The 27,792-nt window shown below is 40.7% G+C and overlaps 1 protein-coding gene across 11 annotated transcripts in view; it reads left to right on the top strand.

The window, feature by feature from the left end:
• The window catches only part of Ehbp1 (EH domain binding protein 1), a 280,423-nt gene that overhangs the window by 9,697 nt on the left and 242,934 nt on the right, over positions 1–27,792 (top strand). For all 11 annotated transcript variants that reach the window (XM_076938043.1, XM_076938041.1, XM_034508576.2 and 8 more), the window contains one exon: positions 24,742–24,799. In XM_076938043.1, the coding sequence (XP_076794158.1) occupies positions 24,742–24,799 (58 nt within the window). The remainder of the gene's footprint in view (positions 1–24,741; positions 24,800–27,792) is intronic.

Here is a 27,792-nt window from a genome sequence, read left to right on the forward strand (position 1 = left end):
AGCGGAGCTCAGTAACACAGTGTAAGGCGAACTAATAGCGTGTGTCATTAGCGAAGAATAGCGAGGCAGAGCAAAGCAAACGAATGCCCGAGCTCCCACTGTTTGTGGGGTTATATTTATATTCCTTCTGAACATCATGCATCCTTTCACATGTGTCTGCTTCAGGAAAACATTCTTTCACGTATCTGCTTTTGCAGAACATCCTTTTACCTGTGTGTTCCAGCAAAATATCATTTGACATAACTGACTTTCCAAAGAAACCAGAAGTTTCCACTTCAGGCCACACTTAACTCCAACTATAATATATATATTAACTCCTAATAGTGTCACTCCCTTTTGGGCCAAGCATTCAAACACATGAGTCTCTGGGGCCATTCCTATTCAAACCTCCACGGGAGGACCTTTGTCAGAAGGTGATTTAGCAAGTAGAAGCAAAGACAAGACTGGCTATAAGTGACTGACGCTCAGTGCATCTGTCCGCTGTCTGTTCTCATAGGGTAGACTCAGGAGCTGCACACAGAGAACAGGTGTGAAAGTGTCCGAGTGTGAGTGAATTGACTCAAGTACAGGATTGCTGGCTCATGCCAAGAACCTTGTAACTCTGCTTAGAATGTAGAGGGATGCAAACACCAGGGTCACAGACTTCAATCCAGTTAGGTTCAGAGTTGGCTTTGGCCAGTATTTGGTCAGGAATGTAGAACCTAGGGAGAGAGGGACAAGAGAACGGAGAGGAGAGTGGGTGTGTGGCAGTGTTAGAACTGTGTACCAACAGACATAGGCTGGGGCAGGGAAGGTTGGCAGGAGCATGAAATACCTGGTGAAAAAGTGAGGCCTGTGATTACAGAGCTCACGGAACAGTGGGAGTCAGGCAGAAGAACAGGAGGCAGAAATCAGAGATGCTTGTCTGGAGGATTCGAGGGACACTACTGTAAGGTCCAGGTGCCGGCCTCCTTAGAGCAGATGGCTCCCAATGTTAAGACATGAGCATGCATGCTGATTAATCTACTGCAGCTTAAAATGTAAGCATGTGTTCGTTTCTCTCTTTCTTAAAAATTTAAGAACATATTTGAGCAAGTCTGCTCTTGTACCTTGGAGGTGCTCCTGTTCTCACAGTGACTGTAACTATTCAAGTATGGGATTAATAATTGGTGACCGAGATGCAGGGGAGGAAATGATTTTTGGAACTGAAGAGAACCCATTATATCTGTTTGTCCCTATAGAGAGACTTTTTTTTGTTTTTTTTGGTCAGGAAATTTAGAGTCTAAAATGTGGGCCAGATGATTGTTATGGCTCCTGATGTTTTGGATAGGGAGGTTCTAAGATCTTAACTGAGGGAGAGAGACTGGGCAGAAAGTAGAGGCTTGGCTGCCATTGTCCCACTGCTTCTGAGCGTGCTTCTGGAGAGATGAGGCTTTGGTGTGTGTGTGTGTGTGTTGAAAATTATGTGACTTATTTATTTCTTGAAAAAAATCCAACTTATCCCCATTTATTCCCCAATAATCATGACTTCAGTAGCACCAAGTAGTCAACTAGGTTTTCATTGTGAGGCATAGTCTTCCTTTTGTTGGTCTGGTCTTAGATCACAGTAGAGAACTGTTGGTTATTGCCACTGCTGTACCCTTAGTGTTATTGTGCTGTCATTGACGTGGTTCATAAAAGTCATGGCTGGGTAGAACTGTTAGCCACCCTCTTTCTTTGGAAGCTTGCACAGTGCCTTTTGATATCATGAGAGCTAGTTTTCTATGCGTGTGTATGGTTGTGTGTGTGTGTGTGTGTGTGTGTGTGTGTGTGTGGTGCATATGTAGATAAAGGTCAGAGGAAACTTTTAGGAGTCAAATCTCGCCGGGCAGTGGTGGCCTTTAATCCCAGCACTTGGGAGGGAGAGGCAGGTGGATTTCTGAGTTCGAGGCCAGCCTGGTCTACAGAGTGAGTTCCAGGACAGCCAGGACTACACAGAGAAACCCTGTCTTGAAAAACCAAAAAAAAAAAAAAAAAAAAAAAAAAAAAAAAAGAGTCAGATCTCTCTTTCCAATTTGGGACCTAGGGACTGGACGCTGGCCCTTGGGCTTTGTAAGTGCTTCGAACCACAGAGTTACCTCAGCTGCCTTGAAAGATACACACTGTAGCAGTAGTAAAAGCTTTAATTTAAAATTCTGTGTGTGTATGCGTGTGTGTGTGTGTGTGTGTGTGTGTGTGTGTGTAGATCAGAGGACAACTCTTTGGGAGTCAGTTCTCTCTGCTGTGATCTGGGGAGCAAATGTAGGTATCCAGGTTTGTGGCCAATGCTTCCACCCAACGAGATATTTACTAACTGCCTCTCAGTATGTTCACTTGCCTATAATTATATGATAGTGGTGTCTGGGGTGATTTTTAAAACCAGAATTGATACATGTAATGCTTTATTCAGCTATGCAATACTGTACTTCACAATGGATAATTCTGCCCATGACTATGTATAACTTGAGATGAGTTAACAAGTGCTGGCCTGAGTCAGCTACCTCTAGTTGTTGATGACGTACGGCTATGTAAATTCTTTTACACCTTATCAGTGGTTTCTTTTATACTGTCTTGGAGAGTTAAGTCATTGCCACCTAGATTGGGTAGCTTCGAAGTTTAAAGTCTATTTGGCCCTTTAGGAAAAAGTTTCTCAAGCCGGGTGGTGGTGGCGCAGGCCTTTAATCCCAGCACTTGGGAGGCAGAGGCAGAGGAGAACTCAGATGTCTGAGTTCAAGGCCTGTTGAGACCCGTACTGCCTGGCTTGGCGGCCACTGTGTTGCAGACCGTTCTGCCTCACGCTTGGGGGCCAGAATGTCCCGGCCTGCTCTGTCGCTCCCGTCCGCTTCTCGTTTATTGTCTCTCTTCATGTCTCTCCTTTTCTCTCTCATTGTCTCCCGTATTGTCTCTCTTACTGAAGGGAAATCTGGGGTATTTATATGCTTTTGCCACGTGCCTTGTAGGCGCGTGGATAGCACGTGCCTTGCAGGTGTGGATATGACGTAAGCCTTACAGGTGTCTATAGCGTGGATAGCACGTGCACCGTGCACCTTGTAGGTGTGGATATGACGTAAGCCTTGCAGCTGTAGGCACTAAACAGCAAAACAAGCTATGTGGGATAAGCAAGATATTTATCAGAGTGCGCTCAGCTGTTGGAGGCTGTTGAAAACCAAGTCTTTTGTCAGAGTATATGGCTCGAGATGGCTGCAAAGCTGATAGCCGCTTTCTGCTACAAGTCGGCTCCCAACAGAGGCCAGCCTGGTCTACAGAGTGAGTTCCAAGACAGCCAGGGCTACACAGAGAAACCCTGTCTTGAAGAACCAAAAAAAAAAAAAAGGAAAAAGTTTCTCTGGTTGTAGTGGCTCACACTAGTAATCCTAACACCATGAAGCTGAGGAAGGAGGAATTTGAGGCTAGCCTAGGCTTGGGTCAGCCTAGATGGACTACAGAGTGAACCCTTGTTTTAAAACAAACAAACAAGCTAACTAAGCAACAAACACAAAGTAGCTACTGAACAGAAAAACAAAAAATCCACTGACTTCTGCTCTGTGTCACAGAGTAACTGTGTAATGGAGCTCGTGGTAACTATGATGGCCTCTTAACAACTTTGGGGAACATTTAGTTCTGAGTATGTACAAAGCACATGCATTTCCTGGCAGGGTGAACTTGAACAAGTAATGTCTTAGCACCCCATGTCCAGAATGGGGATGTTCTCTGTGCTTTAGGCTAGAGTTCTTAGGGAAACAACACTGAAGGAGTTGAACAGGTCTAATTAGTATGCATCCAGTAAGTTATCCATTGATATTCCTGTCCACCCTGATGGGCAGAGTTACAGAAAGCAAGAAGACTGAAAATGTAACCCGAGCATTAGGAGTGTTCTGAAAAAAATGAATTGGTCTAGAGAGACTAAGTAGTAAGCCTGGAGTGTTGGGCTGGAAGGAGCTGTTTTGATAATATGTTGGCGCTTGGGAAGAGGAAGTGCATATTTTTGCTTCTGGAGCAAAATCAATTCATACAGTTTTATACTTCTTTGTTTAGTAATCATTTCAAGTAAGTGTGTGGCTAAGTACAGGAACTTAATTCCTTATGAGTAATTTGTCATTGTTGTGTGTGTGTCTTATGACAGGGACACTCTCCATCCTCCCTCCCTTCTTTCCTCTGTCTCTTCTCCCACTCCCTCTCCAGAGCCTTGAGCAAAGGCTGTGCCCTTGCTGATCCCCAGATCAGCCTAGATCGTGCTTTACTGTAGTGTTCTAAGTTCTTAAACGTTATTTATGTGTACATATGTGTGTGCCTGAGGTTACAGGCATCCCCTACAGCTAGAATTACAAGTGGCTGTGAGCTGCCTGGTGTGAGGAAGGGGACTTGAACTCAAGTCTTCTGCAAGAACAGCACTTGTTCTTAACCACTGAGCCATCTCATCATCTCACAAAAACATTTCTGAAATGTTTTCTTTCTGTCATGATTTTTAAAAAGGAGCCAGGGAGTAAATTTTTTTTTGTAGTAACTGTCTTATGTTACATTAAATCTTGATTTGCTTATTTTTAAAAGTTGGTTTTAAAAAGAATATGGGATTAAGTGAAAAAAAATTCTACTTATAGGGTTTAGTTTGGCCTTAGTTTTGCAACTAAAATGCTCTGAGGACTAATACTTGACATTTTCAGAAATGTGCTATTGATGCATCAGATGTGTTCTAATTCAGTAGGACATTTCAACAAAAGAGTCACTCAAGTAGTTCACTGTATGATTTAAAAATAGTCCAGTGTTCTAAGGGAAGGCCGGCCCAAACATTTTGAACTAAATGCTCAATAAGAGCGCTGATATTCTGTGTTAGGATTATTGCATAATGTCTTAAAAGAAGTTGAGCTGAGGTTGAAGTGCAGGCAGTGAGCGCTGTGGGCCTCACACAGCTCTGTTCCTTACCCTCAGTGTGATACTGAGGAATCGGGGCTAACAGGCACCGAAGGTCGCCCTTGGTCCATTTGACTTACTGAAAACTTCAACATTTCTATTAAATCTCCTATTGCTATTTTAAAACACTTTTAAATTTAAAAGAGTACAAAATTGGCCGTGATTCAGAGATACTGTAAAGATCTATCCCCTGCATATGTCCAAGTTTGTTAGCTTGAGAATTTAAAATAGCTGTGCTGACTAACTTAGAGCCATGGAGAGCCAGAGCCGAGGTCTCATGGAGCAGGAGAGCAGGTACTGCTAGCTCCTGGACAGAAATCCACTGCACACCAGATTTAGCAGGGTTTATGTGCAAAAGAAAAACACATAGATTTAGGTACTGGTTCTTGTTTTAAAACTTAACCTAAAGATGGTTTTGATTATGACACTCCCCCTCCCCAGGAAAAACAAAATAACATGTAACTGGGTGTGGTGGCAAAGACATTGTGACGTTTGGAGAGATGCAGGCCTGGGCTGCATAGTGAGCCCTTAAGTGAACATGAATAAAAGAAAGCCATAGAATTACTGTTGAATTGGCAATAGTTCTGTCGCTTTTAATGAAACAATTTAAAGATAATATGGTTGATGCACTGAGTTTTCTCTCCTCTGGTTTAAACCAAGAGCATTACTTGGAAAATCTAGAATCATCACCATTTAGTAGAAATCTAGTTCTGTGCTCTCTGTACAGTAGTCCTTTGTTTTATTAGTCCACATTTGATCACTCAGTAGCCACTCGCACGCAGTAAGGGGCTGCATACGGTGCGTACGGTCAGGTCAGTGTCATCGATGGCTGTCCTCATAGTCTGAGTCACTGGAGTGTCTTGCGGACAGGTTAAGCTCCCTGCTCCTTACATCAGGGAGAGTGCGGTAATTCTGTGTTTTCAGGATTCTAAATTGGCCATGAGCATGAAATTGGGTTTTACACCTCCTGCATTTTATCCTTTTTCCAGCTCTTTGCTCCAGGAAAGCTTTGCCAGACTCTGGGTGACAGTTCCTGTTGCTACTCCAGAAATGTTTGCAAATTAAGGGTTAGAATTTTTCCTGCTATGATTCAGCTAATTGGTGATATTTCTTTATAAAAAAAATCGTGAGATTCAGTATGTTTTAGCTTTGCTACCTATGTACATGTCAGAATTAATATAAGCATTTGATCAGGTTCATGGGTTAATTTAAAGATTGAATTTAGTTACTCTCGTCCATAAAAGCAGAGACTGTTGAGAAATTGCTAAGGGTTAGATTTTCGCTCACTTAGGTTATGAACTTGCTGAGCTCTGGCATTGCTGCTATACTTCCAGGTGCAGCTGGACTGCCCCTGCGTCTGCCCTCTGGTTTTTGCCTTTTTCTTTCTCCTTGGAAGTATCCTTTATGTGCACTTTGGTTTTGCTGTTCCGTCAGCCCCCAGGAGCATTGCACTGAACTCAGAGGGCGTGCCAAAGAAATACTTAAAAATGTGCTGCACAGAAGCTTGGGCAAGTCCAGCTTTTTTGCGTGTGAATGTGTGTAGCACATGCGTGCCACAGTGCACGCATGATGAATAGGGTTCAGAGGCCCCATGGGACTCGGTTCTCTTGGTGTTGTGTGTTTGGGATCACACAGCAAACACAAGTTGTTGACTTGGTGCCGAACATCTTTACCTGCTGGCCCACGGGTTCAGCTTTAGTGTTAGTTTGCTGCACTCCTTTCAATGATGCTGTATTTTTGCAAAGCTGGGATTGTGGAAAAAAGCAGGTTTCATGAAAATCTGTGGGGAACAGGATACAGGGGAGGCAGTGGCCAGTCTGATGACTGGGTTTGAGAAATTGTCCGTTGCCAGTGTAAGTGAGCTTTTGGGACTGATAGCCTTCTTGGGTTGTTTGGTCCTGACTATGTAGTGAGTGAGTGGCTCAGTTGTTTTGGCTTGGGGGCTGTGGAATCTATGAAGAAATTGTCCCTGAAAACCAGAAGGTTTGAGAGCCTCTGCAGTAGGCGCCAATGTGTCCTTTATGCTTTCTGTATCCCTCTGGTCTGTCGGGTGTAGTTAGCCTTCTAGACACTGCCTTCTGTCCCTAGTTCACAGGATTTCTCTGCTGCGAGGCTAACCATTTGCCCATCCGTACAATAGTCATTAAAATCTGGTCACTAAATCCCATGTGTACTCAGGAGAGGAATTTTGTTCCATTTATTGGAAGTATAAAAAAAAGTGAACATATGTCAAATCCACCACAGAACTAGTGAAATTCTAGAGGTGTGTACCTATCCCATTCTCTAGTTTTAATATCCCACGCCTCTAGTTAAAATTCATCATTAAACTTAGCCAGCAACAGTTTTTATGGAATTAGCATTTATATAGTGGTATTGGTTAATTCATGGAAATAATTTTGAGTCCTTAATTATTCTAGTAATTCTGTTTAGAAAAAAAAGTTTTCTTGTTTTTGTTGTTGTTTTGTTTCTAAGACTAGTCTAGGGTTATGTGTGTTGTTGTTGGTTGTTGTTGTTGTTTTAATCTCTTAGAGTTCTTCAGACCTTGCCTGGGTTTGTATGTGTTTTTCTGACTAGATGAGGCTTTAAATGCTTGATTAGCATACCCGAGTGATGTGTGTGTGTTGGGAGTCACATGACTGAGCAGGTATTACTGATATTCATTTCTATAACTTGGTTAAATGTTGTCTGCTGGGCTTCTGCATGTGAGGCCACTGTTTGCACTTCTGCAGAATGGTTCTTTGAAACAATGTACATGTCTTACTTCTAATGAACTGTTTTTTTTTTTTTTTTTTTTTTTTCAGCTAGTCTTAGAATCTGTGCTTTTCTTTAATTTGAAGCACAGGTAGGTTTGGTTGTAATGTACTGAAATTTTAATGTGTTTTCCAAAGTAAGAACTTCTCTTTTAAAAGGTTTATCCCCCTAGTTCCTGTCAACTGTAGGGTTTTTTTGTAGGTGTTCTTTACTGAGATGAGCAAGTTTTCTTTTGTTCCCAGTTGGCTGAGAGTTCTGATCATGAAGGGGTATTTGATTTTGTCAAACACGTTTTTTTCATGTAATGACATAGTTACTACTTTTCTTTAGTTTGGTGGCCTTAATATAGTAAGTGATATATATACATACATACGTGTGTGTGTGTGTATGTATGTATGTATGTATGGGTTTTTTTTTTTTTTGTTTTTTGTTTTTTTTTTGCTTGTTTTAAGACAGGTTCTATTTTATAGCCCAGGCCAGCCTGAGATCACCATATTGCCTAGTCTAGCTCCCAGCTTAGACAGTTTTCCTGTCTCAGCCTCCTGCATGCTGAGTTTATATGTGTGAGCCATGATGCCAGCCTCCACAATAACTAATTGCTGAATGTAGAACCAGCCTCACATGCGTAGAATACATTCCACTTGGTCAAGGTATGTGTGTTTGTTCAAATTTGGAGTAAGTTAAAGCAAGCATGGAGTACTTGTATGTGTTTTTCAACCAGTACCCCTTGCCACTATGTATATAGTCACACATTATCATGGTTCATTGTCAAAATGAAACAGTTGCTGGCACCTTTCCCCTACCTAGCCTCCAGACTTTACCCAGCTTCAACAGTGTTTTGATCCTTTGTCTGTCCAGTCACTGTGGACAGGCCCTGACTCTCCCTGTTTTCCTGACTGTTTTGTATTCTCTTTGAAGATGGATTTGTGCTGCATGTGCACTTTGAGTTATTGTCACAGTACAAAGAGTAGGTCTGGAGTTTGATATCCATCCCTGTTCCTCAGTCTTTAGTCCTCATAATTTACTTATCTGTTTATTGTTTCTTTTGAGACAAGTTTCTCTCTGTAGCCCTGGCTGTCCTGGAACTCAGAGATTCCCCTGCCTCTGTCTCCCGCCCAGCTGAAATGAATTATTTATATAGACAGGAATTGACATGGAGAGACAGCTTCAGCTCCTAGTCAGCATTCTTCTCTGTCAGACGGCCTGTAGTGCATCTCTTTCACTAAGGATCCTTAATTTAAATTTGTAACTTAGGCTTAATTTGTCATATTTTAAAAACTTTTGGGCAAAATTATGTCCCTATGTTGGACAGTATTCTGGCATTCTTATTTTACACAGAAACTTAAATATATTTTAGATTGTGGGATTGAGAGCTTTGATGCGATCTTAAAAATAATGTGTCTTTTTGGCAAGACATTGATATTTAAACATGGAACATACTTTCTGAAACACCGACTTTTTAGGAATTTCAAATATATTAGGAATAGTAATTATTTGACTGTGATACACATGTGCCAGGATGGGTCCCAAAGGTTATATATATATCTTTCATTCTGCGTAAAATAATTTTGGTTTTCAAATTTCTATGCCTTCTGTGATATAATTAAATTTCCTTTTTAAAAATTCTTTTAATAAAACAGTTCCAAGAAGGATGGAAAAGAGAAAAGGAAGAATATGAGCTTGTAACTGATTGCTGGGGAAGGCTTAACATTTAGCACAGTGAGTTTGGAGTCCTACATTTGATCCTTTGTATGTATTCTATTTCTTTTTACCTTTGACTGTAAACTTTTCAGAGAATGATTTCACTTACTGGTCAAGTGATTCCTGTGGAGATCAGACAAGTAAATAACTTAAGTTACTTAGTTTAGCATTTCTTAAAAGAAAGGAACAGGGCTTCAACAATTAATTCCTAGGAATACAGGAGAAGAGTTTTGTTATATTTTCTCATTTCCTATGGTGTTTTCTATTGTTTCTAACAGAATAGATACAGTAGTTATTAGACATGAAAATGTTGCTTTCTGAGTTCAATTTTTGAAGTGTAATTTTCAGCTTAGCAGAAGAGTAGAAGAGAGTTTGATGAAATAAGTATCAACTATAGAAATGGTAGCTTGTGGACAAAGCTTGGTAGGTAATTTTGACATTCTCTTAACATGAAATGAGTCTTATGTTTAATGTATTACGCAGGTTGGAAGAACATAATCCAGTTATAAGCAGTGTCAGCACTGTGGGTGCAGTGGGGGGTCAAAGAGCTCCTAAGTCTCCACCCAGCTCACTACTGCTGTGATCTGCTCTGTCACGTCCTTGGCATGGTTCATTGTCCTGGCTTCCACAGCCTTGCCGTTGTGTGTGTGTGTGTGTGTGTGTGTGCGCGCGCGCATCTGTGTGTATGTCTGTGTGTAATCAAATAAAGATTCTTTATATACCAAGTTAGCTGTGATTTTTTTTTATAATTATGAAATAGGTGTCAAATTTTGTCAGATGTATTTTCTTGCACTTTTCTATCACCTTTTTTTCTGACTTTTCTACTTTTTTTTGTTTTGTTTTATGTATATTAGTGTTTTGCCCTCAGGTATGTCTGTGCACTGTCCATGTGCAGTGCCCAAGAGTCCAGAAGAGGGCACTGGGTCCCCTGGAAGCGTAGTTATAGATGGTTGTTAGCGGCAATGTATGTGCTTGCAATCGACCTGATTCTCTAGAAGAGCACCTGGTGCTCCTAAGCACTGGGCCACCTGTCTGGCCTGCCTGTTTTACTTTAACTGAGCATTGTGGTGGTTCTGTTTTCTCCTTTACCTTAGCAGCTGTTCTTCTGTTTCCTATTTTTCAGGATCTAGAGTTAGCGGTGTACAGTTCCAGGTAATCCAAGATCACTTTTATATAATGTTTCATAGGTAGTCTAAGAACTTGAGAATAAAATATTAATTCTTCTCTGCTATTTCTTTTACCATTGTTGCCAGTCATTTTACATATGTACAAGTCCATATGAACATATGTATGTATCACATATCACAAAAGCAGATGTAATTAAAATACATTGTTTTGAATAAGTTCACCTGTTAAGCCAATTAAGAATAAAAGTTTCTATTTTACCTTCATCTGTTTTCTTTTTGTAAATTTTGGTTTCAAATGTGTGCTGTTCTATTTCTCTAAAAACATTCCTTGAATATACCTTATAAGCCAGTGATCCCGCTTTAAAAAAATAAACTTCTCGAATTTTGTTTGAGAAAGTTTTTATTTCTCCTTAATTTTATTTTTCCCTTCTATGCAAGGAAAGATTTACATAAGCTTAGGGCTTCTCTTTCAATGCAAGGTTGACTGGATTTGTCACTTTAAACTTGAGGTGAGGCAGGGTAACACAAAGCCAGACCCTTGGTAGATGAAGTTGTTTACCTCATGACTTTCAAGGTCCATTGTGGAGACAGCTTGTGTGTCCAACCCCCTGTCCTCTGTGTGTGTGTGTGGTCACGTATGTATTCACGTGTACAATGTGTGCATGGATAGAGGCCACAAGTTGGTGTCAGTTGATGTCTTTTTTTCTCTTTCAAGTTTTTTAAAGTTATATCAACATTGTAAAAAATATTTTGTTAGGTGTGAGCACATGAAAATGAAGGTACTGAATTGCAACATACACAGAGAATAAATACTTAGAAACTGTATGGATATATAAGCAATTGATTGTGTATTGAAGAGGAAAAGAAAATTAATTTAAATGCTTATGTAATGCCATCAAAAGTAGAGGAATGTCCTGAGACATCTATTGCTTCTCCGCCTTATTTTTCTTTCTTTCTTTCTTTTTTTCTTTTTTTGGTTTTTCGAGATAGGGTTTCTCTGTGTAGCCCTGGCTGTCTTGGAACTCACTCTGTAGACCAGGCTGGCCTCGAACTCAGAAATCCGCCTGCCTCTGCCTCCCAAGTGCTGGGATTAAAGGCGTGCACCACCACTGCCCGGCTCTGCCTTATTTTTCAAGGCAGGGCTCTTAGTGGACCTGGCACTTGGTCACTTGGCTACACTGTCTGGCTAACATCAGCCTGTCCTGCCTCCCTAGGGCTGGAGTTACAGGTATGCACAGCCTTGCTTGGCTTTTTATGGTTTTGCTGAGGCCCAAGCCTCAGGTTCTCATATGACAAGTACTTGACTGACTGAACCATTCCCCCCTCCTGCTCTCTTTCCCTTTGCTTTTGTCTCCTAGCCCATGAGACGACAGAGCCCCATCCTCCGAAGTCTTTACCTGTCTCATGTAATACTCTCACACACACATCTAGAGTATGACTTAAAGTGTCCTGGGTGTCTGTCAGTTGACTGGACAGTCAAGAGAAGACTGATTCTCACCGACATGACACCCACACATACCTCTTTCAGGCATCCAAATAAGGATAGTAATGAAGTTGTCCTTGTACTTCACACAGTATAACTATCCTGTATACAACTGAAAGTGCACTGACTCCTTCTTTACAGTCTGAACAGTTAATCTAACAGCATTATGTAAAAGTCCAACTCCCTATTCCCCACTGAGAGTCAAGGCAAATTCTTAGATGTTAACTTATAAAATAAAAGAGACAATTCTGTACCATAAGCCATCATACAGTGTAAGACAAGCATGAACATTCACACTTCAAAAGGGAGGAATACAGCACAGGAATGACAGGTAGGATCAAAACAATATGGATACCTAGCAGGGGAAACATTGGGTCCTGTAGCTCTGCCCAGTGTATGGTGCCATGATGTAGGGCTAGGTAGTCCTGCCTCTATTACTTTCCTCGCTGTAGCCCATGTGACCTTTCCTTGGGGCTGGCTGTGCTTCTGCCTGTAGCTCTTCTTGGTCTTGTGTTCCGTCATCTCCTGTGCCCTTAGGCCTTGAAATGTCACTTCCACTCTTGCAGATTCGAATATTACTCTGAGGCTGCCTCCAGGGAATACAGTCCTGCTAATCCCACATGCCTGGCCTCTTAAACCTGCCTTCCTCTTAGCCTGGTGAAAGCATCCATGACCCCAAGGTTTGCAGCCTCCATGTCTGTAAAGTAGTGCCAGATGGATGATGCAAGGACTGCTTCCAGTGGCAGTGTCTTGACCCTCTTGTGCTAAGCCTGCTCTGTCCTGGGTGCCTGGGCAGTAGAACATGCTGAGATGAATCCAGGGAACAGTGTCCTAGGTGGCCCTGTGTGAGCAGAGTGCTGGTGCCTTGCTCTCCTCTCAAGGGAAAATCTTTCAACTGAGCTTCCCCTTTCATACCTGTGATGGCTATGACCTGGCCAATTCCCAAGCTTCTGTCTCCCTCTAGGACCTCCAGTATCCTAGTCTAGATTAGAATGGTTTTTAGTTAGGTCTCTGGCACAGGTGACATCTGGGAACCTTTTATTTTCTGATATATTAGAGGTCAGTCAGATATTTTACCTTTTGGATTTATTCAAAATTTTTTATCTTTTGAAAAAAGTCTATTTCATTGTAGTTCCAAAAGTTTTCCATATTATCATCTTCAACTATTTGTTTTATGCTTTCTTAGTTAAAAAACCATACTTTTTAGAATGTTTTCTTCATTAAACATTGCTCTTGTAGTTTTTATTTGTGTGCATGCTCCCTGTGTGCATGTGTGGAGGTCAGAAGTCACTGGTGGATATCAACCTGTATTGCTCCTCAGCTTATATTTTGAGGCAAGGTCTCTCACTGAACAAAGAGCTCACCAGTTGGCTAGGTAGACTGCCAGCATGTCCTTAAGCTCCTCCTGTCTGTGCCTCCTGGTGTTGGGATGCAGAGCTGTGCCATGTACCTGGCTTTTTCTGTGGGTCCTGTGCTGTGTGGCAAGCCCTGTGCTTGCAGTACCATCTCCACAGCTCCTGCTCTGCGTTCTCCAAGCCTGTAATGTTGTTTCCATTGATCTCTGAGCATGCTGGGTTTGTTGTCTTCGTTTCATCCAGCTCCTGTCTTTTCTCCTTTCTTTCCTCCCTTGTTCCCTTGGTTTTTTTTTTTTTTTTTTTTTTTTTTTTTTTTTTTTTTTTTTTTTTTTTTTTTTTTTTTTTTGCCTGCATTTTGTCTTTTATATTGGGTTTTCTTAGGCAACCCGTGGCTGTTCATATTAAAGATGGAGACACTTAAGCATATGCATGGGGTGGTTGGTAGCTTGCCCTCCTTTGTGAGAGGATGCTGCCTTCCTTCTTTTCCTCCCCCTCCTTCTTTCTTTTTCCCTTTCCTCTCTTTCTGTTCCCCACTCTTGCTCTCTTCATCCACAGTATCATTTAACAGTATAAATGATGTATAAATTTCTGTTTTGTGTATGTATGTCTATATGGGTGTATTGTGTGTGCACATGCGCACACGTGGACGTTCTTGCTTGTTCTTCCTTGGTCACTGTCTATCTAGTTTTTCTAACATAAAAGTATTTCTGAGCCAAGAAGCACAATGAGTCATTGCTGTGTATGTATGAAATACAAATTTCCAAAAATACTCTTGCCTTCTTTATTGTTTTTAAAGTACTGCCCACAGTGATACCTTTAATTTCGCGTTTTACGTACTCTGCATTTCTCGTGCCTGTTGGAAAAAGTCTCACATGCCACCAACACAAATATTAGTATTCTCATGTGTTATCTGAACATATTTTTATGTTGTTCCTGTGGGGCTCTTATTTCACAAGTCGGAAGCCTCTTGGGCCTAGATGGTGCAAGCAGAAGAAGAGTTGTAATTTAAACCCAGAACGGCCTGTCTTTATGTGACTCTGTTTTTTATTTTATTGTTCTCTGCTTTTTTCCAATGAATGCTTTTTGAATATTCTTCCTCTCAAGGAAGTCTCTTGAGAACCTGAAAGTCAGAATCAAGACAGACAGATTAAAGCATTGGTTACAGAGTAGATGGAGTAAATAGCATGATTATTTGGAAGGGTGTGATTAGATTGATACAGTGTTGTTTCTACTTGCATCTGTTTCAGGGAATCAGGCACATCATCCCAGAATAGTGATTTTTGTTTGAGTGATTTGTGAGGTTCATCCCCACAGGACCAGGAAGTGAGCAGTAAGAAATATGCTAAATGAGTGGCAACATTCCATGTGGTTTTTCTAGTAACAATAAAGTGGTTTTGTTTGGGAGATGTGTACTTCACACACACACACACACACACACACACACACACACACACACAGTAGTGACTCGTGCTGATTATCTCTTTCTAAGTATTTTATGTCACTGAGCGGTGTGCTTGTGATGGCTTGTCAAAATGACTCCTACTCACACAGGCCAAGCTCTGCTTCTTCCGTGTGAGTGAGTTCCTGGCCCTAAACACTGCACGTAAGTTCTAGAGAAAAGGTCAGCCAGAGAGCATGTATTTCATTAGTTCAATGTTTTTACTCACTCAAAGATACTTTTAAAAACAAAAATGATTCAAAATGTGATTTTGAAAACGAATTTTAAAAGCGTATTTTCATTCGTGACAAGGATCTTTTACACCCTTTATATTAGGGCTGCCATTCATTTGTACAGAATGGAACTGTACCTGTATGCTTGTTTATATAACAGGATTTGTACCTGCACACATTTTATTCTATTAAATTATTATAGTTGCTAAATTGCTTATGAAGGAAGCATAAAGCGAGGGTAATTAACTAGGTGTTCGTGAGACATAGATGGAGGCAGATGCACCTATTCAAGGATAAACAGGAAAGCCAGAGCGTCTGTGGTAATTGTTCCCATTGTCCCTGCATTCTTAGCACCCACCATGAAATATTCCATAAGGCTGAGGGCCCTTTCCACACAAGAAGCTGTGCTCGTTGAGTCTGTTATTTGTCATTTTAAGTGGTTCCTGGACTCTATAAGAGGAATATGTACTTTTCATGTTCTAAAGGTTTCTTATTTTTAAAAAGCCGAGAGTCTTACATATAAATTTGAGTTCTTTATCCTTGGAAACATTGATTTCATATTAGTGAAAGAGATTAGGTTACATTTTGGTCTCAGGACTTTGAAATGTAAGCTCCCACAAGATAACGGTTAGATATCTAGAGTGGAGCTGTAGAGGGAGATGTGCTCTAGGGAGTTTTCTCAAATGTTGATATGTTACTGTAGCACATGTACCCAGAAATACAAATAGCCTAACCTAATAAAAATTTACTTTAAAATGACTTTTATTTTTAACTGTGTGTATATGTGTCTGTGCACACGAGTTCAGCTGCCCATGATGGCTAGAGGCTTTGGATCCCCCTGGAGATGGAGTGATACCCATGTGAGCCATCTGACATGGGTGCTGGGAATTGGACTGGGGTTCTCCAGAGCCATCTCTTGAGCTGGAAATTTACTGTCTATTAGCTTCTTAGAATAGAGAGGTCATGTGAAGTCAGCCAGCCTTCTGTGTGATTAATGAGGGTCCCATTGCTCTCTGATAAAGGGTGCTAGAGTCAAGTAGGCCCTAGGTCAGACATTTTCTGTTGACTGTACTCCACACGTGACTCTTTTACCTGTGGAGCTATCTCAATGCCAACTCTGTAAGGTGCTGGAGGTGAGTGTGTGTGGGCAGTAGAGGCGTCCTCATTGCCTCACAGGGTCCATACTGTGTGTGAGGTGGAAGTCAGGGACCTGCTGCCATTTCTTTGATAGTGGTAATGTTCCTTAGCTAACTCTAGAGTGTGAATGACTACCCTGCCTGCCTGCAGTTCTCACTTCTCTAACTTTTAGAGTGTGAGCACTACCCTGCCTGCAGTTTCTCATTTCTCTTACATCAGCAACTGTTTAGTGCTGTCTGATGTTATGGGTCACTGAAGCACCGTATTTAGGACTAGCTTCAGTTTTTGTCTAGCCCCTTTACATTTGATAACATTAGGTAATAGCCTCAGTGAAACTGAGAAATATCTCTTAAGGTCGTTGGTGCCAGACCTAGGAAAAGCAAGTGTCCTACGTCAGCCTAGGATTCCTTTCTCTGGATTGTACCATCTGTGAACGGGGAAAACCAAGTGTCCTATCTCCCAGTCTTGAGTTCCTCTGGATCGTGCCATCTGGGAAGTGCCGCCTTTTATCGATGTGTGTCTCCCAGGCTCAAACAAAGTGTTTCCTTATATTTTTTCCCCTCTTAGATACTGACTCAGGGAAAGTGAAAGTTTTACTTGACATTGAGGAGAATGTGGGATCTGAAGCACTTATGTTATTTGGGCCCACCCAGCCTCTCTGGATACTGTAGGAAGGGCCCAGGAATAGAGTGGCTTCAGAAGGGAAGGCTACTAGGGGGTCTTAGACCTTGGAAATACTGAGTTAACCAAAGACAGAATTGCTGCTCTTTCCCCTATAGTCTGATGGTTGACTTAGAAAATGAAATTCAGTCTGAAGACTCTTTAGACTCAATCAATTTAAAAAATCAATTTCATTTTTCTTCTCTCTTAATTCTAAACTTACAAATATTGTAACTCATTGCATGTCTTTGCCACTCCCAGCATAAAATAATATAAATATTATAAATCTAATTTAAATATAAAATAAGTAGTAGAAGGTACAGAAAAGTATATTTCTTTTTTGTCCTCTAAGAAATTTTAATATAAAAGTGCTTTATTATTTATTAGCTAATTCCCTTCCTCTTTTTAACTAGTTCTATTTCTGTTTTTATGACTATGTGCATGTGCATGTGTGTGCGTGTGTGTGTGTGTGTATGAGTGTGTATGAGTTTCATCAGGCTTATTTTCAGGAGCACAGATAAAAGTTTGTTCATAGAAATATGGGTTCCTTAGAGTGTCTATACCATTGAAGAAAGTGTGTCTCTCTCCCTCAGCAAACTGCACATAAAGCATCAGTGAGGGGTGAGCCCTGTGACCCCCTCCTCTTCCTTGGCAGACCAGTCTTGTGTAGATGATCACAGCTGCTGTGCGTTCCAGAGTACCACAGAACTTGGAGTCCTGAACTGTTTCCCTCAATTTCCTCTGGGTCTTAATATTCTTTCCACCCTTTTTTCTGACCTGTTTCCTGACCCTAGGAGGCAGTGATAAAAATGTCTTGTTTATGGTTGGCATTGAACATTTATTTGTTCTCAGTGCTTTGACCAATACTGTGTACTCATTGCAGAAAAAAAAAAAATTGAAAAGTTTATTTCTAACTGATTATCAATGTTTGGCACCTCACTGAGAGATGCTTGCTCGTGGGAGTCTCCCTTAGTATATAGCACAGAGAAAAACTAAAATCTGCATTAACACAAATCCTAAGCATTGTCACATGCTTATGAGTGACCTTGGAAGATACTTTTAATTGCTGTGTAATTTTCTAAGTAGATGTACTGTAATTAGTCACTCATCTGTCATGGGACTTTATGTTAAAAGTGTCATTGTAGTTTTTACAAATTCTGAATCAAATAGTATGTGCTGTTGGGCAGGGTTTTAAGTGTGTGCTTCCTGAAATATTTAGAAGCACACACCTTTCTGTTGAAGACCCCTTTTCTTTGTATGTCCCCAACACTGGGCCTACACTGGGCAGTTGGCTTTAGTTACCTCACACTGACTTGTAAACTCGGCTGGTGATCAGCTTGTCTTCTTTTAACTCTGACAATAGTGTGTCCCTTTTCTCTTGTAAGTTCACTAGTAAATATTTAATGGTTCTTTTTTAGCACAGTCTGAATACTTAAAATATTAATTGCAGTCAGGCAGTTGTGTTGTTGTTGGTACATGTCTTATTGAGAATCACTTACTTTTGAACATTTCTCTTCATAATGTAAAACTGGACTCATCTCCACTAGACATGTTTTTAGTATGTGTATCGCATGGTGCTAGGGATCATACATAGGACCTCGTACATACATGTTAGGTAAGCACTCTCTCACTAACTTACATCCATGTCCCTGAATGAAGACATCTGCATTGTTCATAGGAATCAGAAAAACATTTAGCTGTCTCTGGAGGCATTTTCAAGTACGTCACTTCTGTTCTGTTTACGTCCGTGTAACAGGGGCATACAGGTTAGAGGACTGCCCTTCCTGCTTTTCCATGTTAAAAATCTTCACTTCCCTGAAGCAGTAAAATGGGTGAAAGGTGGGAGGGTTGTCAGAGTCCAGTAGGAGAAAGAAAGTACAATTCAAACAGCAGTGCAGGGCATCCTGGCTGGTGGAGAGATCCTCTTGTCACTGTCACTGGTGGTTTAAACCATGAAGTGTGGGAATTGTTTACCATGGTCCCTGTTAGCTGGTGGGTCTTCACTGTCACTATTGCAATCACCTGTGGAACTTAAAAAATTCTACACACTAGACCCATTAAATCAGATTCTCCAAGGCTGGAAGGTAAGCATTAGTATTTTTAAGAGGTCTTCTTGGAAGTTTTAATGTGTAGCCAAGGTAAATATCCTTGTGAAGTTCACATAAACTGCCACGAAGGCACATTATATTGTTGCTGATTTTGGTTAAATCTCATCCATTATAATTAACCATTTGGATATTCTTGGATACAACTTAGGTTTATTCTTTTCAGTAATGAATGTTCGTTGGGCCTTATCCTTGTACTAGATTTTTATTAGTTGTTAGTAACAGAGATAAAGTTGATCAGCCAGTGTGGTCTGGTAGGATAGATAGAAATAATGATATTACATCACATACAAAGTATGTAAATAGAGGCATGGCCTGGGTGTTTACTGGAAACATAGTAGGGACAGTAACTCTGCCTGAGGTTTGGGGCGTGTGTGTGTGTGTGTGTTGACATTGTGTGTGTGAGTGGAGTGGAGGTGTTAAGGTGAAATAAAAAAATGGTCAAAAATCCACAAAGAAGGCCACAAAATAAGAGTGTATCAGGTAGGAAAGGAGGAGATAGAGGCAGGGCTTCCCCCATGACATCTGAAGATGTTAAGAAGGTGTGACTGGAGAGAAGATGCTTATGAGGTACATAGGGTTATGCTAGAAGCCAAGGCAGACTTCAATGGCAGGTTGCTTTATTAATTGAAGACTGATTTCTGTCTTGCATGACTAGAGGCCACAGGGACAGATATGTATATAGGGTCTCAGTGGGTCATCAGCAGCTGCTGAGGGGGGATAGAACAGAGGACAGGGAGAGGAGGGAGAGAGAAAAGAGAGAAGGGAAAGAGAGAGGAAGAGAGGAGGAGAGAGGGGAACAAGAAAGAAACCGAAGATCTCAGAAGGTAGAGAGATCCCCCATGCCCATGGAAAGGCAGGATTGATATAGTAAAAATGGCCATCTTGCCAAAAGCAGTCTACAGATTCAATGCAATCTCCATTAAAATCCCAACTCAATTCTTTATAGAGATAGAAAGAGCAATTTGCAAATTCATCTGGAATAACAAAAAACCCCACCATATCAAGAACTATTCTCAACAGTAAAAGAACTTCTGGGGGAATCACTAGCCCTGACCTCAAGTTGTACTACTATATTGATTAAAAACTGCACAGTACTGGTACAAAGACAGGTAGAAGGATCAGTAGAATAGAATTGAAGATCCAGAAATGAACCCACACACTTATGGTCACTTGATCTTTGACAAAGAAGCTAAAACAAAGTGGAAAAAGGACAGCATTTTTAACAAATGGTGCTGGTTCAACTGGAGGTCAGCATGTAAAAGAATGCAAATCAATCCATTCTTATCCCCCTGTATCAAGCTCAAGTCCAATTGGATAAAGGACCTTCACATAAAATCAGATACACTGAAACTAATAGAAGAGAAGGTGGGGAAGACCCTTGAATACCTAGACACAGGGGAAAAGTTCCTGAACAGAATATCAATGGCTTATGCTCTAAGATTAACAATAGACAAATGGGACCTCATAAAATGGCAAAGCTTCTGTAAGGCAAAGGACACTGTCAATAGGACAGAATGGCAACCAACAAATTAGGAAAAGGTCTTTACCAATCCTACATCAGATAGAGGGCTAATATCCAATATATACAAAGAATTCAAGAAATTAAACTCCAGACAACCAAATAACCCTATTAAAAAATGGGGTACAGAGCTAAACAAAGAATTCTCAACTGAGGAAACTCGAACAGCCAAGAAGCATCTAAAGAAATGTTTAGCATCCTTAGTCATCAGAGAAATGCAAATCAAAACAACCCTGAGATTCCACCTCACACCAGTCAGAGTGGCCAAGATCAAAAACTCAGGTGATAGCAGTTGCTGGCAAGGATGTGGATAAAGAGAAACACTCCTCCATTGTTGGTGGGATTGCAAGCTGGTACAACCACTGTGGAAATCAGTCTGGCAGTTCCTCAGAAAATTGGACATAGCATTACCTGAGGACCCAGCTATACCACTCCTGGACATATACCCAAAAGATGCTCCAACATATAACCAGGACATATACTCCACTATGTTTATAGCAGCCTTATTAATAATAGCCAGAAGCTGGAAAGAACCCAGATGTCCTTCAACAGAGGAATGGATACAGAAAATGTGGTACATTTACACAATGGAGTATTACTCAGCTATTAAAAACAATGAATTCGAGAAATTCTTAGGTAAATGGATGGAACTAGAAAATATCATCCTGAGTGAGGTAACCTAATCACAAAAGAACACACATGGTATGCACTCACTGATAATTGGGTATTAGCCCAGAAGCTCGAAATGCCCAAGATTCAACTCACAGACCACACAAAGCTCATGAAGAAGGAAGACCCAAGTGTGGGTGTTTCGGTCTTTCTTAGAAGCAATAACAAAATACTCATGGGAGCAAATATGGAGACAAGGTGTGGGACAGAAACTGAAGGAGGGGCCGTCCAGAGACTGCTCCACCTGGTTATCCATTCCTTGTGCAGTCACCAAAGGTAGACACTGATGAAGATGCCAGGAAGTGCATGCTGACAGGAGCCTGATATAGCTGTCTTCTTAGAGGTCTGCTAGAGCCTGAAATATACAGAGGCAGATGCTCATAGCTAACCATTGAACTGATCACGGGGTTCCCAATGGAGGAGTGAGAGAGAAAACTGAAGGAGCTAAAAGGGTTTGTGGCCCCATGGGGAGATCAACAATACCAACCAACCAGAGCTCCCAGGGTCTAAACCAGCAGCCTGGGAGCACATAGGGAGGGACCCATGACTCCAGCTGTATATGTAGGGGAGGATGACAGTGTCAGGCATAGGTGGGTGTTGAAGTCTTTGATCCAGTGAAGGCTGGACGCCCCAGTTCGGGGGGGAAATCATGGGTGGGGAGGTGGGAGGGTAGGTGGGGGCATATCCTTATAGAAGAAGGAGGTTGGGGGATGTGATGGGAGTTCCTGGGTGGAGGGGGGAATGGGGAAAGAAGATTACATCTGAAATCTAAATAAAATATCCAATAAAAAATTCTGTGTTAAAACCAATTAAAAAAAAGTTCAGCTTTCACTTACCTGATGTAATTGTCATCTCAGAGGCTTATTGCCTCTATGTGCTAGACCTAGTCCTGGAAGCTTCTAGCCTCCATATAATCTAATTTTCAGCTTCAGAGACTTACTGCTGAATAAGTCTACTCTTTCTAGCTCTTTCTGATCTCTGGATGGCTGGTTGAACTCAGCTGTTCTGGCTCCCTCTTCTCCAAGCTGACTGATTCAAACTGACTTCTCTCTCAGCCTCTTAACTTTTTGTTCTGCTTGTCCTCAAACTAACTTTGGCAATCTGTTCTAATCTTCTGGCTCCTTCTGTCTTCACCTGTGTCTAGCTTGTTTTCTCTCTGCAACCTCTCTTTGTGCAACTGTCCTGGTAAAACTGCCCCGTCTCTTTCTCTGTGCTGCTCTCTCTGAAGTGGCCTCTTTTCTCTCTCTTCTCCTGAGAGTTGAGCATATCCTAGTCTGTCAAATCTTTCTCTGATTCATTGCTTTGTCTGTTACTCAATTAGACATCACTTTTAAACATGGGTGCTTCCTTCTACAAACTAACTTTGGGATTGTTTAGTTGTTTGGGATTAAAGGTGTATGCTAAGAGCATTTCTGTATTCCAGCCAGAGGGATTAAAGGCATGTGCTAAGGGCTGAGCTACAATACAACTAGAAACAGGTCTTTTCAGTACATAACACAATCTCCATGTTCACAGTGTGATCAAATATCCTGCAGCAATGGACAGAGGAGGGGAGACTGGAGGGAGAGAAGGGTGTTTTGTTTTCGTTTTTAATTTCAGGTTATTGTCTGTTGGTACCGAGACTCAGATTAATGCTGTTTGATAAACATTGCCATCCCCATTACCTGGTCACTGCTCTCAGTGTCTCACTCTGGGAACATTCCACAATTGAATTACCATCAGAGTCATCATATATTTGAATAAGTCTTTATGCAAACAATTTTCATTATTGTGTGTGTGTGTGTGTGTGTGTGTGTGTGTGTGTGTTACACTTAGGTTCTGTCCCACAGAAAGAACACCCATTAGCATTTATCTTATTTCTTTTTCTTCTGCAGATCTTGCCTCTTTACATTGTAAATACATTTTTGTGTATATGTAAAATACATCTTTGTGTATATGTAAACAGTTACACATTAGTGTGTGTGTGTGTGTATTTTGTGTGCATTTGTGTCAGTTCTCTGCTTCTCTTGTGTGGAGTGGATATTGAGCACAGGTGGTCAGGCTTGGCAGCAGCTGCCCTCTCCTGCTGGTCCTAAATGGAGCTGCAGTGATGGCTTGGCTGGACATAAACTCTAGCGGAGCAGCTGTCTTCCTCATGCACTTGCAGATCTGGACTCCATTGTCTGGGACTGTTGTTGCTGATGAGAAGTTTAATTAATTCTGCTAGTTTAATTACTGGTTTGTCAGTGACTTTGTTTTCTTTCTTTATTCTTGTATGATTTTTCTATATCTCTGCCCTCTGCAGTTAAGTTGTAATATATGTAGTTGCAGGTTTATTTTTATTTATCCTGTTTATTCTTTGAGGCATAAGTACATAGCTTTCTTTTCCATTAATGGGGATTTTCCAGGTCTTCACACGTGCTAGGCAAATGCTCTAGGTTTTTTTTTTTTTTTCACTTTTTCTTTTGAGCTGGAGTCCCTCTGGTCAGGGCTGGGTTTGATCTTCTGATCCTGTACCTGTATTGCAGTCTCAGGGAGCACCTAGCATTGTAGGTTGTGTCACCAAGCCTGGTGTGAGAAACATTATAACTAAGTTTTTAAAAAATGAAAATATAAGTAAGATAGCTGATAATCATCTTCTTCTTGTTTTCCAGGAATGTGAAGGCAAACCTTGTTGCAATAGCTAAAGGTGTATTATTTTGTTTGACTTTCCATTAGCAGACAATGAAGAAGAGGGCTCTGTGGTCTTGGAAGGTTTCGTTACAGGATGGGGCTCTGTCAGAGTTTTGCTCAGTTATTTATCTTTGGCAGTTTTTTTTTTTTTTTTTTTAAATAAGATTGTAAGATACAGGTAATGCTTTGTACTGTGTGGATTTTTCAGCACAGCATTGTTGTGTGAGGGTGATTAGGTGGTTATGAGAGCGTTTGAGCTATACTCTGTACACATTGTTTGGAAGATGCAGAGTGTCACTCACAGTGCCTTTCGAATACTTCTCTCTAAGTTAAAAGGGATAACACATGAGAAGTGAGGCATTGTGGGAGGGCACAGATGCGGGCTTTTAAAGTTATGGTCAGTTCTAACTATTGCATTTCATTTGGTTTGTCACACAAATTGAATTGGTATACTTAAAAAAAAAGTCTCTAGAGGAAATACTAGTTATTTCAATGAGATCGTATCTGAATTTAGCATCTACTGTATTTAGGAGTAGAATTGAAGCTTAACTGCTTTGTGAAATCTAAAGTTGTAGACACTTTGTTCCTTTTGTGTGTCTGCCTGTGGGGTGTGTGCATGTCTTACGCACATGTGTTCCTCATCTGTGTGCTCGTGTGGAAGCAGAGGTCAGTTTCTGATGTCTTTATCACTGTCCATCTTAGTTTTTACACAGGCTTCTCATGAAACCTGCAGTCATCATTTTGACTAGGCTGGCTAATAGCTCCTAGGATCCTCTCGTCTCTGCCTTAGCTGGGGTTACAGGACACACTGCTGTGTCCAGCTTTTATCTCAGTGCTAAGGATGGGAAATTAGGTTCTTGTGCTTGTGTGGAAAGCCTTCCACCTGTGAAGCCACCCCCAGGTCACTTTTGTCCTTTTAAAGGTACTAAAACTAAACTTTAATAATTTGGTTTAATATGAATCATATTTGATTTCTTTCTTTCTTTGTTTTTTAATTCGACAGGCAACCAGATAAACTGGTGGTTGTTTGGACAAGAAGAAGCCGAAGGAAGTCTTCCAAGGTTAGTCTGCTCTGAACAGTCACCACTTAAAAATTTGTCCCCAGGATTAATTTGTTCAAATTCTAAGAGAAGGAGTTCAGCATTCTTTTTTTGTTTCTATTATATGCCATCTTTTCTGAGAACTTTTTATTTATTTATTTATTTTTATTGGATATTTTATTTACATTTCAGATGCCATCCCCTTTCCCCATTTCCCCTCTCTAGAAAACCCCTATCCCATCCCCCATTCTCCTTTCTGCTTTTATACAATTTTTTAAAATGTTAATCAAAGGCTTTATAAGTTTGGGAATGCTCAATAACAAGATGCCCATACAATCAGAAGTGTAACCCAATACCCAACCTAGATATACCAACTATCTTTGACTGGCGGAGACTTGTGAACATTTGCCTCCATGTTTCTCTCTCTCTCTCTCTCTCTCTCTCTCTCTCTCATCACCTAGCTCCTCCTCTCCTTCTCTCCTTCCTCTTCCTCTCCTTACTCCTTCCCACCTTAGCTCCTCCTACATATCACCCTTCCTATTAAAGTAAAACTTTTCTCTTGAAATACAATTAGAGCATAACTATACCAATTTGTGTCAGTAAGGTACAAGATAGACCTAATACTCGGTCCATCATTTTGTTGACTAACCAGAATCTCTGTCATCTCTCCTAACTAAAAGACTTAGTTCTGAACCTGGCTTTTTTCTTGGCTTTAGAATGAATGTCAGCTGAAAATCATCCTCTCAAATCTTTTCTCTCAAAGTAAATAGCCAGGATTGGCTATGAGACTGTAAGTTTTCAACCCCGTCAGAAATCCAGAGTGACTGAGTTAACTGAAATTATGGGAAGCAATAAGCATAACTTCAAAAACTTAGCCAATTTAATAGAGACTGCTGAACACCTGAAAAGCCCCTATACTACCGAACGTTGGAGCATCAGATCTTCAGCCTTCTGGCCAAGGATCATCTGGCAGACCTAGTGATGCAGAATTATTAAGGGCTGATTACTCTGTCTTGGCAGATATAATCAGTCGACTACTCTGCAAGTCTGTCCTTTTCTGGACAGTGATTTGTCTGTAGATGAAAAGAGGCAATTCTTGCCTAGTGGCTGTCTCACCACAACTAGAGTAACTCAAAAGATGCTCAATTTCTTAGAATCCAAGACAGGAAGCTGTCAGGAGCACACAGGTCTCTAATCAAAATGAACATTAATACAGAAATGTTTGTAACATCAATTATGTGGACTTCTGATGTTTTGAAAACCAACTATCCATATAAGGCAATCTGGACTGTTGTCTGTTAACTCCTCTGAGGTATTTCTAAATAAAATATAGAAAACACCCTAACAATAAATTCAGAGCCATGAATTTGCTATAGGCCCTTAACTCACAGACTAACCATCTCAAATCAGTTAGAAAAGTTAAAGAAGGACTGGGTCTAAGCCTCGTATTCTTAAATGTGTTATATACTTTTATATCAATCAATCAATTTTTACCAATGAAAACCTTAAATTTGAAGTCAAAGTAAATTTTGTACCATTTAAGAAATTATAACTTCATCTTAATAACAGTTATATATATTTCTACCAATAGGTTATGGCTATGCAATAAATCTGAGCTAATCCTCTTTGTTCCAACAAAACCACTACTCTTCCCTAGAAAGACAGCCCAATATTAACCACATCAGTCCCCAAGCCCAGGGAATAGGGGCACCAACTCTTCATTAACTTCTTCAAGCTGATTATGGGCGTTGAGATATTAGAAGAGGGGCAGGGGGAAGAGTAAATTGATAAGCCTCTGATGCTGTGTCTTCACTGCATCCAGCTGGAATTCCAGGACATCAGAGGTTCAAGCAGGTCTGCTCAGCTTGCTTGATGAGTAGATGCACCAAGGCTATGTATTCTGCAATATACAACTCTCAAAACAAATTTTAGTATCAAGATAATTTTTTGTTTGAATTCTGGAATCTAGTCTTCTGGCGGCCTCCTCTGTCATGTCTAATCCATATAATTCTGGGAGTTTCTATGAGGGTGTGCTCCCACCATCCTCCCATTCCCACCTCCCTGCTCTCAAAATTCCCCAACACTAGGGGATCCAAACTTTCAGGCACCAAGGCCCTCCACTTCCACTGATGCCTAACAAGGCTACCTTCAACTACCTATACAGGTGGAGCCATGATTTCTCCCTTTGTGTTCTCAGGCTGGAGATTTTATAATGGCTACTCCAGCTTGTTTCTTAGGACCATTTGCTTGAAAAAATATTTTCCAGCCTTTTACTCTAAGGTTGTGTCTGTCTTTGTCACTGAGGTGGGTTTCCTGTATGCAGCAAAAAGCTGGGTCCTGTTTATGTATCCAGTCCACTAGCCTATGTCTTTTAATTGGGGAATTGAGTCCATTGATGTTAAGAGATATTAAGGAACAGTGATTGTTGCTTCCTGTTATTTTTTGTTATTAGAGGTTAATTTATCTTTGTGTGGCTATCTTTTGGATTTGTTGGAAGAGGATTACTTTCTTGCTCTTTCTAGGGTATAATTTCCCTCCTTGTATTGGAGCTTTCCTGCTATTATCCTTTGTAATGCTGGGTTTGTAGAAAGATATTGTGTAAATTTAGTTTTGTCATGGAATATCTTGGTTTCTCCATCTATGGTAATTGAGAGTTTTGCTGGGTATAGTAGCCTGGGCTGGCATTTGTGATCTTTTAGGTTCTGTATGACATCTGTCCAGCATCTTCTAGCTTTTATAGTAGTATTTGGTGAGAAGTCTGGTGTAATTCTGATAGGTTTGCCTTTATATGTTACTTGGCCTTTTTCCCTCACTGCATTTAATATTCTTTCATTGCTTTGTGCACTTGGTGTTTTGATTATTATGTGACAGGAGGTATTTCTTTTTTGGTCTAGTCTATTTGGCGTTCTATAGGCTTCTTGTATGTTTATGGGCATCTCATTCTTTAGATTAGGGAAGTTTTCTTCTATAATTTTGTTGTAGGTATTTATTGGCCCTTTAAGTTGGGAACCCTC

This window comes from Arvicanthis niloticus, chromosome 7 (assembly GCF_011762505.2).
Source record: "Arvicanthis niloticus isolate mArvNil1 chromosome 7, mArvNil1.pat.X, whole genome shotgun sequence".
In the NCBI taxonomy this organism is placed as follows: Eukaryota; Metazoa; Chordata; class Mammalia; order Rodentia; family Muridae; genus Arvicanthis; species Arvicanthis niloticus.